Source organism: Neomonachus schauinslandi, chromosome 3, assembly GCF_002201575.2.
Source record: "Neomonachus schauinslandi chromosome 3, ASM220157v2, whole genome shotgun sequence".
In the NCBI taxonomy this organism is placed as follows: Eukaryota; Metazoa; Chordata; class Mammalia; order Carnivora; family Phocidae; genus Neomonachus; species Neomonachus schauinslandi.
In genome coordinates this window covers 181,781,074-181,800,674 of record NC_058405.1, presented here as the reverse complement: position 1 = coordinate 181,800,674, position 19,601 = coordinate 181,781,074, and the positions used below count along the sequence as shown (strand labels likewise).

General features: G+C 37.8%; 1 protein-coding gene across 6 annotated transcripts in view; it reads right to left on the bottom strand.

Annotated features, from left to right (window-relative positions):
* AGFG1 (ArfGAP with FG repeats 1) overlaps window positions 1-19,601 on the bottom strand; it is a 73,657-nt gene that overhangs the window by 36,232 nt on the left and 17,824 nt on the right. For 5 of the 6 annotated variants that reach the window (XM_021682959.1, XM_021682960.1, XM_021682962.1 and 2 more), the window contains exon 2: window positions 18,995-19,088. In XM_021682959.1, coding sequence (XP_021538634.1) covers window positions 18,995-19,088 — 94 coding nt within the window. Of the gene's footprint in view, window positions 1-18,994; window positions 19,228-19,601 lie in introns of those variants that run through there. The other variant, XM_044913438.1, reaches the window with a different exon arrangement.

Below are 19,601 nucleotides of genomic sequence, written 5' to 3'. Positions count from 1 at the left end.
ATTGCTACAACATATTACTTACTTTCACCCCCTTTATCTCACAGCTTCTAAATGTAAATTTCATGAGGCAGGAACCTTCTCTCTGAATCACCACTATTTGTATTTTCAGTGCCTGACACATAGGAGACACGAAAAAAATAACCTAGTGTATGAGTGAAAGCAACTTCCTATCAGCATTGAAGTATATGCGCTGCAGAAATTATGTTTTCCCTTTGTTCCACCTAAAATATACATGCTGACCTAGAACATTTAGCTTACCAACTTACTCATGCAGAAGTAATAAATTCACTGATCCAAATGCTCATTCTATATAGACCAGAGGTTAGCAAATTAAACCTCACAGGCTAAATCTGGCCTATGGTCTGTGTTAGGCAGCTACAGTTTCATTGGAACACAGCCACGTGCACTTGTTTATCTACTGTCTATGCTGCTTTGTTGGGTAGCTACAACAGAGACCATATGGTCCACAAAACCTAATATGTACTATCTGACCCCTTACAGAAAAGGTCTGCCAACCCCGACTTAACCTGCAAGTACGGACTTACTAGGATACCATCCCAGCATTCAAAAATAGTAACAATTTAAACAGGATAACAAATAAAAGCCTATTTTAGAGGCAGGTCTTATACTGTGCATGGGGAGTAACAGATGAAACTAAAATGAAAGAAGCCTTTCCTTGGAGGGAGAACTTTCCAAGAATGAGGACTATCTAAGGGCCAATTTATTCCCTAGAGAACAAAGGAGAAAAAGTACCAGAGTAAGTTTCACGTGAGGATTAACAGGTATTTAACACTTGTTTTCTAAGTAACTGATGAGTATAAAGAATAGAAAAAAGCAGGAAATATTTAGAACACTAGAAAGAAATTAAACGCAGTGGAAACCGCAGCAAAACTTACTTACAAATATCTATGTCTGTGAAGGAGACCAGCTTTAATTCAGAAATCTACCATGGCCACTTAGTAAAAGGCAGTACACAATACACAGCACATTCCCACGGCGGATTTCATTTAAAATCTCTAACGTCAGATAGTGTTTCAGACAGGTTTCGAAGAACAAAAACCCAGCCACAACATTGTGTTCAGATAAAACAAGTTCACAGGAAGCATATAGCAAAACTTCAAGAAAACATAAACGTTATGGGAACCTGTAAAGAGAAAGCCATCTGGGACTAGGTAGCCTGAGTATCTGTTTCCAAAGGCCCTCTCCACACCTGTCCCACCAAACAGTTTATCACCTCTGATTCTCACAGTATCTCTATAAAGTCACTGCTCTTATCTTAGTACATGATTTTCTTTCCTGTTTACTTGTTAAGACTGCACATGGCCCAAGTACATATTGTCTTTTTGGTTTAAGTGAGTCATCATTTGAATCTAGCCTCTGTGAACCTCAATTCAATTTCTTAAAAGAAGGAAGATCTGATTAGTCACTGGCCCCCAGGGTTAGCTGTCCATTCCTGGTCCAATAAACTGTGTGTTTGTGTCTTTATTCTGTGGTTTTCCCAAGACAGGGAGAGGGAGTCTTCCCCCTTTCTTCCATCAGCAAGGAGCATGAGCATGGTAAGGACTCCCCAACCCAAAATACATGTTGATTCATGAATGTGCTTTGCAAATTACAGAAAGCTTTATAAATGTAAAATTTACTACTTTAGTGAAGTCACATTAGTGTGGAGAAAGATTATCAACTGCCCCACTTTCTCAAACTAAGATGACATATGTAAATTACCCTGTATGGCTGTATGGGTAACGAAACAACTGGTCTTTTAATTTTGTACACTATGTCTTTAAAAAGCTTCCTGGTTTTAGCTAGTTAAATTTATCAATATCTACTTTGTGATTTTTCCATTGCTTTTAGTATATAAAGTCCTTACACATTTATATGTTAAACAGTCAGCTATATTTTCTATTAATTTTTATGGTAATCGCTTGTGGTTTTTTTTTGTCTACCCCAAGCGTATACAACCTTAAACACTACAATTTAGTCTGTTTCTCAGCCACAAAATAATTTGTTTTACAGAAAAGTTGCAAGTGTAGTAGAAAAGAACTCCCATATACCCCTTACCCAAAGTCTCTAATGTTAACATTTACTTTACCATTTTCTCTTGAGACAAAATTTTTTCTGAACCATTTAGATATGAACCTTCTCTTCCTAAATGTGTATCTCCTAAAAACAGGGACATTCTTTTATATAACCATAAGCAAAATTATCAAAATCAGGAAATAAACATTTTCTTTTATTATTATCTAATCCACAGACTAGCCAATTATCTTTTTTTAAAATTTATTTATGAGAGAGAGTGAGAGTGAGAGAGAGCGCGCAAGAGGGGGTAGGGTTAGAGGGAGAAGCAGACTCCCCGCCGAGCAGGGAGCCCGATGTGGGACTCGATCCCCGGACTCCGGGATCATGACCTGAGCCGAAGGCAGTCGCTTAACCAACTGAGCCACCCAGGCGCCCTAGCCAATTATCTTAATAATGTCCTTTATAGCAAAAGGAAAACGATCACCCGGCACAGAATCCATAACCGTCTTCTTGCCTTTAATCTGGAAGAGTTCCTTCGTGAATAGTTCCTTCATGTGTCCTTGACATCTTTGAAGAGTACAGCTAGTTATTTTGTAGTATGTTCCTTTATTTTGGTTTTCTCAAAATAAAATTTTTGTCATGCACGTAAACCGTGCTGTATCCTTCTCAGTGCATTATATCAGGAGACACATGATGTCAACTTGTCCCATTCCTGGGTGATGTTAAGTGACATATGCCAGATTTCTCCACAATAAAGTCACAAATTTTCCCTTTGGGATTAAAAAATATCTTGTAGGGAGACACTCTGAGACATTTTCTATATTTTTATTGTTTTTGTGCTTTTAAATTGTAACTTTAAATACTTCTGGAGATGCCTGGGTGGCTCAGTCGGTTAAGCACCTGCCTTCAGCTCAGGTCATGATCCCAGGGTCCCGGGATCAAGTCCCAAGTCCTACATCGGGCTCCTTGCTCAGCAGGGAGCCTGCTTCTCCCTGCCACTCCCCCTCCTTGTGCTCTCTCTCTCTGACAAATAAATAAAATCTTTTAAAAAAATTTAAAATTAAAAATAAAATACTTCTGAAATTTATTTTGGTATACTATGTCAGTTAACATTCTGACTTTCCCTTTACTGAATAACCAATTCCTTCCACACTGAACTGCTGAAATTCATTTATTTTATGAAAACTTCATATACCTAATAAAGATTATAGCGTATCTCAGGATCTAGTCTACAGATCTGTGCCTATTCTAGTTTCAGACTATTGTAGTTGCCACACATTTATATTGCAAATTATTGCCTATAAACACAGATATATTTAGTATTTGAGTAGAGCCAATCTTATTTCCTCTTTGGTTTACAATTTCTTCCTAGTTAATTTTACTTCTTCGTTTTCTTGGATGAAGTTCAGAATCACCATCTAAAAAAGAGAACAAAATTCACACCAGTGTTTTGGTTCCAATCATTCTACACTTAATTTGTGAACCTCTTAAAGCACAGCATTCTCATTTCCAAAGACAGTTATGAATCCTATATGCAAAACTGCCAAGAAGGAAAAATTAACCAAAGGTTTTAGTTTCTCTCTCTCCACAGAGAGTTTTCAATTTTTACATTTTCCAGAATGTAACTAATAACAGGGAGCAAAGGAGCAGAATGGGCAAGTTAACCTAATCATATTTCCTTTAGAACTGAATATTAAGAACAGTTTTATTTATTTGTCATGATATGAAAAGAAGAACTGTTCGTGGATTATCAATGGCTTAAAGATAGCATCAATACCAGCGAACCACCGCTAACAAGAACATTACTCATTCAATGTTTAACTCAATCTATAAGGTTCAATGATAGTAATTGATTTGTACTGACATTTCTATTGTCTGGTTGGCCTGGTGACTAAAGGCATGCATTTGCCAGACAGCTGACTGAAGCTGGGAATGTAGTCTTTGGCTGAGGAATAGAGAGACTAACTGGCCCAAATGCAAAACAAGCCTCTGAAGTAAACCTGATTTGTACCATATTCTAGGTAAATTAATTATCTGGAGAAGAAACATTATTTTCTTTGAACATTTGCGAATACATGGCTGACTCACAGGTTAATAAAAAAGAAAAAAAAAAAAAAAGGAGAAGGAATATTCAGGCAAAGCTCTTCTAAGCAGACATGAGGGTTGCAGAAGAGTTGAGTTTTAAGTAGGTTTCCAAAACAGATTATCTCCATGTCCAAAGGGGAGAATTTGAGCATCAATTGGAATAACTATAACAGACTGAAACACATCAAATAATTTCACAACGATATTTAAAAAAAAAACACACACCTAGTTGGTCACTGTTGGAAGATGCTATGGAGCTAACTCATTTTGGAAACAGTTAAACATGGAGAACCATAAATAGCTTTATGTGCACTATACCTGATATGTATGAGAAGCAGTTTTGATGTACTTAAAAAAGAATAATAAAAGTATTGTATGTTAATGTAAATGACTTTTATTTATGAAAATAGCTATATTTTCTAAAACTAAAAACGTTAGTGAAAAAAGTGGCACTGTTTTACATCTTTTTTTTTTTTAATGTTTTATTTATTTATTCATGAGAGTCAGAGAGAGAGACAGAGAAAGGCAGCGGCAGAGGGAGAAGTAGGCTCCCCACCTAGCAGGGAGCCTGATGCGGGACTCAATCCCAGGACCCCGGGATCGTGACCTGAGCCGAAGGCAGACGCTTAACCATCTGAGCCACCCAGGGGCCCCTGTTTTACATCTTTGCAAATTTCATTAATACCAGATTGAACAGTAGACAGCTGATTTCTCATCTGCTTCTGCATCTTTATGTTACATAGCTTCTGGAAAACTCTCCTGTATACTCATGAGAATGAAAGTAAAAATAGCAAATCAAGTCTTCATTATTAAAAATTTCTGACTTTACAGAATCCCTGAAAAGGTCTCAAGGATCCCCAACAGGTCCCCAGACTGCACTTGGAAAACTGCTAAGTTAGAAATCACCACTTTGAGCCCAAATATTTAACTGTTTTCAAAATGAGTTAATGGATGTAGGAAGAGAGAACTGCAATAAGAGCTGCTAACATACCCCCCCCAACAATGTCTACCATGCACAAACACACCACCCGACGACCTATAAAACACTGGGTCTTCCCCTTCTCCAAATTAAACATGAATCTTAAGAAGCTACTAGATCCAACTACCAATTTACAGGTAACATGATGACAGAGGAACAATGACACTACGACATGGAAAGAATCAGCAAAATCCAGACATTGGAAACTACTGAACAAACAACTGGGCTGGGAGAAAGGAGAAGCAAGAAGGAGAGGAGAAAGGGAGGGGAGATGGAAGAAGGAAAAGAAGGAGAGAGAATAGGAGTAAATATTACTTACAGAAACTTATAGGAAAAAAAAAAGATTTAAAAGGCAAGTAAGGCAGTTTTCACTTCCAGTAATGTCAGAATAGCTCATATTAACACCCAACTCTCCAGCAGATGAGAACTATAAACTCTGCGCAAACAGTAAAAACGATCAGAAGACACTAAAGAGCAACCACAGCGAACAGAAACTGGAGAGGAAACTAGGTATTTTGTTTTTTTTTTTTTTAAAGATCATCACTAGAAAGCAGGACCCAGTCGGTGCCAAGCAGAGCTGGTCAAACTCCAACAGAAATCCACAAATCTTAAAAAGGAGATCCCTGCAACCATAATAACTGGAAAGTGAAGGGCAAATCCAGGGAGGGAGAGAATCAGAGAATAGGAGCCACAAAACCTGCAGAACAACTCTGCCCAGATCTCTGGCTCACCTTTAAGGTAGGCATATATGGGGCTGACTCCAAGCAATTAGAGACTAAAAAAACTGAGCATAGATTTTAACTGGTATCCTCATGATAAGCAGAGTTTGCTAAAGTAAAACATGAACAAAAGAAACAAAACCAATACCTTTAAGGGACAAAACAGAATCCAGAGGCTCTACAACCTACCATTTCCAATATTCTGGATATAATCCCAAATCACTAGATATACAAAGAAACAGCAAAGTGTGACCTACAATCAAAAGAAAAGCAATCAGTAGAGACAGATCTGATATGATGATGACTTTTGAATTAGCAGACAATGATTTAAAGCAGCTAGTATCCCCATATGCAAGAGCATACAATGAATAAAACTTTGAAATCTCAGCAGAGAAATAAAAACTATAAAAAAAGAACCAAATGTAAATTCTAGAACTGAAAAATATCAAATTAACTCCAAACAAAAAAACTAGAGTATGGAGAGAACAGAAGAGTCAGATGGGGAAGAACAGAAATTATCCAATCTGATAACGAGATCAGAGCTGAAAAAAGTAGTTAAGTAAACCTGAACACATAATTTAACAGAAATCTGAAGAATGAAAGATTGAGAAAAAAAATTAACAGAGCTTCAGGGACCTGTGGGACAATATCAAAATGTGTAACGTATTTGCAGGTGAAGTCTCAATTTTAAAATAATTTTGGGGGTGCCTAGGTGGCTCAAATGGTTAAGCGTCTGCCTTTGGCTTGGGTCACGATCTCCAGGTCCTGGGATCGAGCCCTAGGTCAGGCTCCCTGCTCAGTGGAGAGTTTGCTTCTCTCTCTCCCACTGCCTCTCCCCTCCACTTGTGGTCTCTCTCTCTAGTGAATAAATAAAATCTTCAAAAATAAATAAATAAAATAATCTTCAAGACAAATTCACAGATTCACAAAGCTCAGCAAACACCATGAGTATAAACACACACACACATATACTTGCAAAGCATGCATAGGTACGTCATAGTCATACTTTAGAAAACAAAGATAAAGAGCTTCAAAATGGCCTATCACTATAGAGCAACAATAAAAATATCAAATAATATACTCTTTTCAAAGAAGAAAAGAGGATTACCAAAGATAACGAGAGACTGTAGTAGACGAACCATGAGAGACAATGGACTCTGAAAAACAAACTGAGGGTTCTAGAGGGGAGTGGGGGGAGGATGGGTTAGCCTGGTGATGGGTATTAAAGAGCGCACGTTCTGCATGGAGCACTGGGTGTTATACACAAACAATGAATCATGGAACACTACATCAAAAACTAATGATGTAATGTATGGAGATTAACATAACAATAAAAAATTTTTAAAAAAGAGAGAGAGACTGCATAATGACAGAATGATACCTTTATCAAGACAACACAGTAATAATAAATATGTTGGCCCCTAACAAGTTTCAAAATAAATGAAGCAAACAATAAAATAGGGGAAAATATACAAACCCACAATCATTTGTTTAACTGCTCAATCAGTAACTGATAAACTACCTAGACAAAATCAGTAAAGCGACCTACAAGAGCTGAACAGCACTATCAATCACAAACCTATAACTGACATTTATAGAACACTATACCCAACAACTTCAGAAACACATTCTTTTCAAGTGCATATAATATGTTCACCAAGACAGACTATATGTGCTGGACCATAAAACAAGTTTCAAAAAATAAGAAAGGGTTGAGAGAACTTACAGAGAATGTTCACTGACAAAAACAAAAGTAAATTAGAAACTGATTAGAGTAAGAGACCTACAAAAACCCTACATATGTGAAAATTAAACAATCACTTCTATATAATCCATGGATCAAAGAAGAAATCACAAGGGAAACTAGAAAACATTTTGAACTGAATGATAAAATACAACATATCAAAATTTCTGCAAAGCAGGTAAAGTAGAGGAGAGATTTATTGCTTTAAAATACTAGAAAAGAAAGCTTTCAAATCAATGCTTTTAGGTTCTACCTTAAGCAAAGAAAGAATAACACAGCAAATAGAAGAAATAATAAAGAGCAAAACTGTTATAGAATCTATGCACATTTAAAAGACGGGGTTTCATTAACGTCAATAAATATGACAGCTTACGTGAAACAGGCAAATTCCCTGAAAAATACAAATCATCAAAACGGATACAAGAAACAGATAATCTGAAGAACCACCGTGGTCACTTTCATTCTCTGCCCCAGTGACACTCAAATCCCAGCATTCCTTTCTGTCCTAGAGAGCCGGGGTCATCTCAACTTGAGCAGCTGGCCAAAGATGATGGAGTCATCCACTCTCACGTTAAAAGAGTCCAGCACTTGGTATAGAAGCTGCCAACAGGGGAAAGGGGAACGGGGACCGCAGGGGGACAGGAGGGGGGCAGCCTGGGCTTGGTCCCTATGTCAAACAACAGCAGATCACTAAGTAGGACATATAAAAACAGGCAATAGGCCAAATTTGGGTGGGGGTGCAGGGGGCACAGCTTGCCAACTCCTGATCTAGGCATGTAATCTTCAAAGAAAGGGAAACTGGAGGACTTGCGCTACGGGACCTCAAGACTGAGGTCTTGTTTAAGATGTGGTACTGGTGTAAGGACCAATGAATAAATGAATGAAACTGAACACAGAGCCCTGAAACATACTCATACTTACATGGTCATTTCATGTTTGACAAAGGTTTCAAAGCAATCCATTGAGAAAAGTGCTTTTTAAAAATGGAGCTGGAACAACTGTATATATTCATAGAAAAAGATGAACCTCAACCTCTAGCACACCATATACTAAAACTAATTTGAGACTGATCATAGATGTAAATGTAAGAGCTAAAGCTTTCAAAGCTTCTAAAATAAAATGAGATTATTATGATTTGGGAGTAGGCAGAGATTTCTTAAGATAGAGCTGAGAAAGCAGTAACTATAAAACTAAAAATTGATAAAATTCATCAAAAAGACAAACTTTTGCTTGTCAAAAGACACCAATAAGAAAATAAAGGAGAAAGCCACAGACTGAAAGAAAATACTCACTGATCACAGATCTTACAAAGAAGAATGAACAAATTCTGATCTATTCATATAATAGAGAAGTACCAGGTAATAAAAAAAAGAACTACATGTATTCACCTGCATAACTCTCAAAAGAACTTTTACCAAAAAAACCACACTTTATTATTTTATTTATATGAATATGAATAAAAATCAAAACACTGGTTGCCTCTGGAGGGGGGAGAAATTAAATAAGAAGGAATGACAAGGAACTTTTTGGGAAGATGGTCAAGCTCTACTTCTCTGCAGGGGTCTAGGTTACCAAATTGGATGTATTTATTAAAACTCTTTCACAAGGTAAGATTTTTACATTTCAGTCTATGTAAATTATACCTCAAACAATTTTTAACAAATATTCCAATTAATGATATCCTAAAGATTTAAGTGACGTGAACCAATGTTTGCAACCTACTTTGAAATATAAAAAATATATAAGATGGATTGACTAATGGACAGCTACATAGATGTGTGCTAAAGCAAACACAGCACAGTATTTACTATACCTGCATAATTTTTCCACTTTTATGTACACTTGAATTTTTCATAATAAAATATCAGGAGGTAGAGGGGGCAGAAGACAGGCAGATCTGGTCATTGTGCTGTGGCTTTGAGCAGCCTCTGCCCAAGATCAGATCTTGCCATGACCATCCATGAGAGGGGTTCTGAGAGAATACAGCATGTAGCTCACCCTGCCCAGCAGAGCCGCTAATGCATCACAGCACTCTCACTACTGGGAGACCCCACTCACCTGCAGTAGGACCTAGAGGACCATGCTGCGACAAGTTCTGCAACAGAAGATGACTGCTCACAACCACCCCATCCTTGCAAAGATCCTAGACAGGCCAGTATGAGACTGTCCTTGGGGAACTGGTGGAGCCCACGGTCCAGTAGAAGATTGACAAGACACCATCTAAAACTCTAAGAAGTTCTTGTTGGGCATGGCCTTTGCTTGCTCCTACCCAAAGCTGATCTTGCCCGTGCAGGATGGCTTGACTTTCATGAAACATGAAGAAACCTTCAATGTCATCACCAATTCCTTAAAAATCTATGGGCCCAGAGCCTGTTTCAACTTTCTTCTTATCAGTTTATAAAGCACCCCCCAACCAGATGGCATCCCCTGTTGCCAAGATGAATGGCAGTTGTTGTCGTAGAAGACAGATTTCCTGCTCTGCAGTAAGAATTAAACATCAACTGTGAGGAGCCTGTACAGCAGCTAATGCTGCAGCAGTGGAGGAGACACGGGTGAGGGACTCTACCTCAGTGTGTACCACAGGGTACTTGTGCTGCAGGTTGGACTGCAAGGCCTAAGGTCATGGAGCTGTTCTGTTTCCCAGGGACTTACAATGGCAAGGCCCCCAGTTAAAGGGTATCCAGCCCCACTGGTCTAAGGCCCCCGCTCTCAGAGGCAAAACTGGCTTTCCTCCCACAGTCCAAGCGATACAGGCCCCAAGCAGTTGCCTGGTCAGACTGTGATCATCTAGCCTCTGATCCTTTACCAGCAGTACAGTTTCAAAACCCATATTAACCACTCACAGCATGTGGACCTTACTTGTATCTTGATTTATATAAACTCTTAAGAGAAGGAAAAAAATGAAATTTATGAAATGAAAGAAATCTGAATACTGGCTAGATAACTAGATTATTGTTAATTTTTATGGATGTGAAAATGGTATGTATTATGATTATGTATTTTTTAAAGTCCTTGTGTTTTAGAGTAACATCAGTTGATGAGTTTACAGATGAAATTACAGGTCTTGGGTTTGCTTCAAAATAATGAAGAAGGGACAAGACCATGAGTTGGTGGAAGTTCTTTATATTATTCTGTCTATTTGCATAGATATATGAATATCTCCATAACAAAAAGTTTTAAAAGGAAAAAAAAGACTAACAATTTCTATTTTTAATTAGATCCAAGTAAGTTTTTAAAAAGATAACACACTAATAACAACAAACAAACAAAAGGCTGAGATAAAAGGAAGCCAGAATAGCTGAGGCAGGGGCGCCTGGGTGGCTCCCTTGTTAAGCATGGTCAGGTCATGATCCCAGGGTCCTGGGATTGAGCCCTGCATCAGGCTCCCTACTTAGTGGGAAGCCTGCTTCTCCCTCTCCCACTCCCCCTGCTTGTGTTCCCGCTCTGGCTATCTCTCTCTCTGTCAAATAAATAAATAAAATATTAAAAAAAAAAAAAAGAATGGCTGAGGCAAATAAACTAGAAGGAAATAAATCATGTGACCTGAGATACCAGTGCAAAAAAAAAAAAAGTTAAATACTCAGAACAGTAGTTACAACCTAACATCCAACTCTTTCTACAATACTCTGGGTTTTCAGACACCATGGAAAAAGACCATGTTACAATATATACAAAACAAAGGTACAAAACAGGTACTTCTCACAGATTACAAAGGAAAACGAAGCTCAGGGAAAAGCAGTTTGCCCAAAGTGACAAGATTCATTTTATTAGTGGTGTTGAAACCAGACCACAAATTATTTTGAGTCCTAGTCAGGAGTCTTAAGTTGTTATAGTGGTTTTCTCAAAAGGTAGTCTGTAGCCCTCAGCTTCAGAATCACAGTGGGGTTCTGGCCAAAAATGCAGACAGTCCTTTGCCTCACCCCACATCCAGGATCAGAATCTCTGGGGAGTAAAGCCCACGACTTTTCACACAAAAAATAAAAAATAAAAATAAATTACTACAAGTAATTCCAATGAAACTCACATGGATCTTAAGTTTCAAACTCCCTTGGGTATACTCTTGTACATTCTCACTGCTGTAAGTGTAATGAAAAGGTATGTAAGATTATGCCACAGAAATGTCTATAATGTTTCAAGGGTAGTAAGACCAATACAGAAGAAACTACAAGAGCAATAAAAAAAAAAATTTTGTGTAGGGGCACCTGGGGGGCTTAGTCAGTTAAGTGACCAGTTCTTGATTTCCACTCAGGTCATGAGTCCCAGGATAGAGCCCCTCATGGGGCTCCCTGCTCAGCAGGGAGTCTGAGATTCTCTCCTTTGCCCTCTCTCTCTGCCCCTCCCTCCCACTCACTCGTGCACGTTCTCTCTCTGGCTCTCTCTCAAATAAACAAATCTTAAAAAAATTCGTGCGGTATCTTATAGTGAATAAGATACACACACGTGTGTGTGTGTGTATAAATTTTCAAGTATGACTGGGGTTTTATCGTCCCTGTCACCCACAATATTCCTGGAAGACTTGACTGGAGAGTAAAAATTTGATAGGACTTAAAAAAGATTCACAATAAATAAAACAGCATGGGCAAAACGGCAAGAAAACTAGAATACAGACAGCAAACATGGAAAACAAAACAGAGATCACTACAGTTAAAACATTTCTGCTAGGAATGAAGCAAGAAAAAGATTAACTAGGAAGGTTATAAAAGGATTCATGCTGAGAAATGAAAACTTTGGAATGCCACAGACCAGGAGTCTTCAGCCAACCACCTGCAGATCAAACTGGGCCACTGGCCTGCTCTTGCACTGCCCCTGATCTAACAATGGTTTTTAAATGTTTAAAGGATTATTTTTTTAAAAATGCTTTTTTCAAACAAGGATATGCAACAGCGACTGTATGTAGGTGGCCACAAAGCCTACAATATTTACTGGTCCTTTACATAAACAGTTTGCCAACCTCTGCTAAAAGCAACACAGTAATTGCAGATCCTGGAGTAATGAGTTTTAACTTAGCTCTGCACTCAATAATGACACTGAATATGTTGTTACTACAGTAACAGCCAGTTTTTGCTATTATTATTTAAGCTCAGCATAAAGGTTAAAATGTCCCTAGAGTTTTGGGCGCCTGGGTGGCTCAGTTGGTTAAGCAACTGCCTTCGGCTCAGGTCATGATCCTGGAGTCCCAGGATCGAGTCCCGCATCGGGCTCCCTGCTCGGCGGGGAGTCGGCTTCTCCCTCTGACCCTCCTCCCTCTCATGCTCTCTGTCTCTCATTCTCTCTGTCTCAAATAAATAAATAAAATCTTTAAAAAAAAAAAAAAAGTCCCTAGAGTTTAAATACATACACCAAATATTCATGTATATGACACTTTCATATTCTACGAAAACTAAAAAATCCCTCAATAAAACCACTCTTTGCAGGGAGTAAAAATATTAATAATCCTCCCCCTATAATTTCTACTATCTCAGATTTTGATTCAATAAACACCTGAATATCTACATTATTCTACAAGAACTACACTAGGAACTTTCATAGGTTGCCTGACTTCATAGTATTTTAGGGGTGCCTGGGTGGCTCAGTTGGTTAAGCAACTGCCTTCAGCTCAGGTCATGATCCCAGGGTCCTGGCATCGAGCCCCCGCATCAGGCTCCTTGCTCAGCGGGGAGCCTGCTTCTCCCTCTCCCTCTGCCACTCCCTCTGCTTGTGTGCTCGTGCACACTCTCCCTCTCTCAAATAAATAAAATCTTAAAAAAAAAAAAAAAGGAATGAATACAATACTTTGAAGCTACATGATATTTCCATATACTGATTCACAATTCATTCAAAGGTCCACTGTCTTGGGGCGCCTGGGTGGCTCAGTTGTTGGGCGGCTGCCTTCAGCTCAGGTCATGATCTCAGGGTCCTGGGATCGAGCCCCGCATCGGGCTCCCTGCTCCGCGGGAAGCCTGCTTCTCCCTCTCCCACTCCCCCTGCTTGTGTTCCCTCTCTCACTGTCTCTCTCTCTGTCAAATAAATAGATAAAATCTTAAAAAAAAAAAGTTCCACTGTCTTTGCTCTGATAATGTCCAAACACTCTTTCTGATATTGGCTTTCTACTTTTCAGAGTCCACGATTCTGTATAGAGAACCACCATCACATACTACAGTTTACACAGGATGATTTAAGAAATAACCACTAGTGTTCTGTTTAACCTCGTAATAGACTAGGTATATAATATCACAAAATGATACATGGATATTCCAGCAAAACTATCAGAGCATGTGAATTTGGAATCTTAAATTTTTTTAGAAACAAAAATATTTTGTGGTAGTGCTTGCTTGTGGTTATAAATGGCTCCAATCTCTCCCAAAGATGCAATTTAATTGCCCCAAAGCTCTGAATAGCTTGTCTCATAAAATAAGGCCTATTTAATTATAAGTATAACTTCCTGAAAAATACTATGTCTCCACACTCTCAAAGCATCTGCAACTCCCAACTGAAGCCCTTTCTCACTCTTAAACCAAAACAGAATTGACAGAAATGATTTTCCTTTTCTCTCTCCCCACCCCAACTAAACTCTAAGCTTTACATGAAGGCAAAATCATATCTGCCTTTGCTTATCACTGTATCTCTGGCACCCAAGGGGATAGTCCCTGGTATACAATAGGTGATTAATAAATCTCTGCTTCAAAAATGAAAGATGAATCCATCATAAATGTTAACAGAAAAGAACACCTTACTTTATGGGTTTACTGTTTTAGAAGGATTTTTTTAAAAGCAGTAGTTTCTGTTTTTGGGGGTTATTTTGATAATCTAGCATAAAGATAATCAAATATGTCAATGCATGATTTTATTTCTCCATGTAGACTGTATGCCTGTGGAGCATCAGTAGTAACTCTTTCATTCTCAGGCCTAAAACGTAATTATGAAGAGTTAATTTGCTACCAGAAAAGAAAAACTGATGCTTCAAAATAAAATTACTAATACATTTTCTTTTTATTGAATTATCTATAGCACTGATCACCAGCCCTCCTTCCATTAACTTTAATAATCAGCAGTTAACCCAATAGCGAAATTCCTTCAACTAGAGGACCATGAATTACCCACAATATCACAAAAGAGGATATATAGAGAAAACTACTAAAGATTTTTTTTAAAGTTAACATCACGATACAAAAGAAAGTATTACAAAATAAATATGTGGAATTTTTGTAAAATATTTTACTTTTGAAAAAAATGCCAAAACAATTTCCTCAAATAATAAATACAAAGTGCTTCACTGCAAAATATTTTACTAACATCTGGCACACTATGGTCTATAATGTAATAATGTACACATCTGCTCCACTGAACACACCGTAGGAGTCTGAGAATACTAAATATTCAAGTACTTTGTAAACTACATCTGTAGAAACTAATGATGCATTGTTATAAATATTAAGCATGTCCTTGATACATGCTTATAAATAGTAATAACTTTATTTGCTTACCACAGCTTACAGACTAATACAGATGTACTTTACTAATGACTCAAATACCATAAGTGGCACTGCCATCAGTTTTGTGATTTTCCAAAAACAGTGAACAATTCTTAATATAGTTCTGAATGAAATCTGAAATCTTCCCTAGATATACACATGTGCTAGGCCACTGTGCTGATGGTGAATTAAATGGCTTCCCTGTATCCGTGTCCTTTGCCCTGTAACTTGGCAGTCCCCTCCTACTCTTTTATTCTGAATTTGGCAGCATGATTTTCTTTGGCAAGTTGTTCACAACTGTAATACAAGCATTAGAACAGATTTAAGTTATATACACAGATGACTGTAAACAGGTTTTCCCACATATAAATGTCTGGAGGAACATTCAAAGCATGTGGAACGTAGATTAATTCTGTTCAACACTTTGTGAGTCATCCAACAACCACTGCACTTACCTGCTTAAGCCCGTAATACCCCAATCAAGAACCAAATATGCCCCTCAGAACACTAAGCCCCCTGGAGGGAGTAGAAGATCCCAGACTGCTGTCTGTCAATTTACTCTCTTTTAACTGGTCAACCACTCCTTTTCAGGCATGACCCATTCATGCATAAGATGTATGACAGTAGTGTCTTTTTAATCCAAAATATACATGATTGAGTATGGTCCTTTCCAAACTACTGACAGAAGATACACAGAATACAGCAACATGTTTTGAAATGAAAAATTAAGATTTGTACACTTTTTTCTATGCATGTTATACTTAAGACTTAAATGTTTAAATAAGATAAACTGATAATAAAGCACCCGCATTTGAAGTCTATAATGTTTTTAAGTTGTGTTAATCATCCTGCACTTCATAATATCAATCCTCATCTTCTATGCATCTCTAAGTTTTTATAAACACAGTTACTGTTAATACTGTTAAGAATTAAATATACCTACCACAATACCCTGGTTCTAAGATGTTCTTAGGAACAGAAAGTATGTGTGTCTTCCTTAACATTTAAAAAGTTGGTATATTTTCGGGGCGCCTGGGTGGCTCAGTTGGTTAAGCGACTGCCTTCAGCTCAGGTCATGATCCTGGAGTCCTGGGATCGAGTCCCGCATCGGGCTCCCTGCTCGGCGGGGAGTCTGCTTCTCCCTCTGACCCTATCCCCTCTCATGCTCTCTCTATCTCATTGTCTCTCTCAAATAAATAAATAAAATTAAAAAAAAAAAATCTTAGGGGCGCCTGGGTGGCTCAGTCGTTAAGCGTCTGCCTTCAGCTCAGGTCATGATCCCAGGGTCCTGGGATCGAGCCCCGCATCGGGCTCCCTGCTTGGCGGGAAGCCTGCTTCTCCCTCTCCCACTCCCCCTTGCTTGTGTTCCCTCTCTTCGCTGGGTCTCTGTCAAATAAATAAAATCTTTAAAAAAAAAAAAAATCTTAAAAAGTTGGTATATTTTCTAACAGTATGAACTACAATAAATTTCCCTTTTTCTTTGTGCACTGTGTCTGTTCTGCCTTCAGTATCTTTTCCTGCCACAGGGTACATGGCTGGCTCAGTCGAAAGAGCATGTGACTCTTGATCTCAGGGTCGTTGAGTTCAAGCCCCACGTTGGCTGTAGAGATTACTTATAAACAAACAAACAAACTTAAAAACAAATGAACCAGTATCTTCCTGCCAGCTTAGGTCCTGTTTTACTTCTATGAGATCTTCCCAATCCTCTCCTTTTCACCAACAAGTTGAGTCTCTTTTTCCATATTACTTCTGAAACTTCTTATTCTTACCATTAATTATCTAACACACGCTATCACTGTTACATATCTGCCTCCCCAGCTAGATTTTAAGCTGTTAGCTAAGCCTATGAGAAATGCCTGTAACTGCATTCGCAGTACCTAGCACAGAGACTGCCCTGGTGAGTGCATTAAGTGGCCTACCAATTTGCATGACTCTTTTTAGGATTAATATTCATGAACCCATTCCAGTCATCTCTAAGTTTACATTTTGTTTCTACTTTTTGATATGAGTTGCCTAAAATCAAGTATTTCCTTGATATGATTTTGATATCAATCTTAATGACTGCCATATTTGACAACATGGTTGAACCTTGAGGACACTATGCTAAGTGAAATAAGGCAGTCACAGAAGGACAAAAACTATATGATTCCACCTACATGAGGTATCTAAAACAGTCAAATTCACAGAAGCAGAAAGCAGAATGGCAGTTGCCAGGGGCTCAGAAGGGGGAATGGGGAGTTGCTAGTCAGCAGGTATAAAGTTTACTTACGCAAGATGAGTAAGTTCTAGAGACTTATTGTACAACACTGTCCCTCTATGTAAGAATACTGTACTGTCATTTACAACTTTTTTAAGAGAGATCTTATGTTAAGTGTTCTTACCAAAATTAAAAGTTCCTTCAATCTTAGTACTTGGAAACCAGTCTTCACCCAACCTTAGCTACTTCCTGACAGGTACAAATTTTTTACTTATTTCGCCAATGGATCGTTTTTAGTTCTACTACTCTGAATTTATTTACTATCATTAGATTTTTAATCTAAGAACAGAATAATATTTATTTCTGATTCCATATTCTGATGTCCAAAATTTTGCATACTAGTACAACATTCTAAGAGTGCAACTAAAAGTTTATACTACTGGTCTAATCCCAAACTTTATGTATAAAGAGTTCAGATTGTATTTCAATTGGTAAATATATTATTCTATACTTCATTACAAATCTTCTGCCCTTTCCCCTAGCTTTAGATTTTCCGACATCAGTCCGGAACTTGATTATGCAAAATAATTTATTATCAGCAAAATAGTGTGCTCACTTCTCTATATCACGTATTAAAAATATTTCATAGTTTTTAATTTATGCTTCTTCACTGTTTTAGAGCCAAAAACACATGTGCATAACAAGAAGGCAAGCAAGTTTAAGATATTACTCTCAAAATGTTAGGGAAGAAAGATAAGCAAATTGTAAAATGTTTACATATATCTTCTCAGGGTGAAAAAGATAAAAAAAAAAAAACTAATAAAATCTTAAAACAACTTTTTTTCTATTATATCAAAAATATGCAGGGCGCCTGGGTGGCTCAGTTGGTTAAGCGACTGCCTTCGGCTCAGGTCATGATCCTGGAGTCCCTGGATCGAGTCCCGCATCGGGCTCCCTACTCGGCAGGGAGTCTGCTTCTCCCTCTGACCCTCCCGACCCTCCCCCCTCTCATGCTCCCTCTCAAATAAATAAATAAAATCTTTAAAAAAAAAAAATATGCAAGCAGAATAGTGTAACTAAATTAGTATTTCCTTTCTATGAAATAATGAAATAATGGTTATTATTAATCAATTAGGATGATGGGCTCAATCTTATCCCAAAATGTCCACTTTTTCTGTCAGTTTTATAGTTTTTTTCAATTAGATCACCACTCTTACCAACAGCATGGTAAAAACATAGAACTAAAAACAAGAAAGCAAACAAACAGAATGAAATTACTGGAAACCCATTAAAGCAGAGTTAGAAGAAAAAGCTCCTCTCCAAATTCTTATTGGGTTCCCCTTAATGCTGGGCTGCCCCCAGCACTGCCAGCCTCCTCCCTACCCAGCACCTGCTCAAAACAAAGTTCAGCATGTAATAAAAAGGCATGAGGGGACCTCAAGTAAAAGCTGATCACACAATGACCTAACAGAAGTTTACTACAGCACCACAAAGTTAATTCTCTCTCTGTTGGCCTTTTAAAGCAAAGACTAACAGTTACTCCAATACTAGATGTCCTCCAAAAATGCCCTTTACATTCAACGTTGGTGAATTTTAGATACATGTTTCACCTCAGAATAAACGTATTTATTATTTAGTAGATATTAATTCTAAGTACATTATTAAATGAGTACATTCTAAAATATCTAAATATGGAATACAAAGATAACTTTTTAGACAGTGAAATTCACCACTCTAAACAACTTATTAAATCCTATTAAAATGACTGCCAACAAAAAAGTTAAAAATTGTAAAAACACTTACTTCATTTCCATGTTTTTGCAGAAATTCAATTTCCTGTTGTGTGAATGTTGTCATGGAGATAGATTTCACCCTGTGTGGTGGATTTAACCCTCTCCTAAAAGATAAAATATTTTACAAATTTACTATTATGTATCTTAAAAATTACACATCAATGTAAAACATTTTTAACTAGGACATTTAAACATGGAACAGTGTTCACTCTATAAACTAAAAGTATTTAAAAATTATTTTAAACTATTAATCCCCACAATAGATATGTCAAGGTAAGTTAGGTTCACACTAAGTACTACGTTTAGGAGCGCCTGGGTGGTTCAGTCGTTAAGCATCTGCCTTCAGCTCAGGTCATGATCCCAGGGTCCTGGGATTGAGCCCCGCATCGGGCTCCCTGCTCCACAGGAAGCCTGCTTCTCCCTCTCCCACTCCCCCTATTTGTGTTCCCTCTCTCGCTGTGTCTCTCTCTGTCAAATAAATAAAAAAAAAATCTTAAAAAAAATAATACATTTAAATATAAATTCAGGTAACTATCTAGTTAGGAACACATAGTACCTGTAACACATGAGCTTCTAGGAAATACAAATATTGCTTTACTGTGTTTCTAATGGAAGGA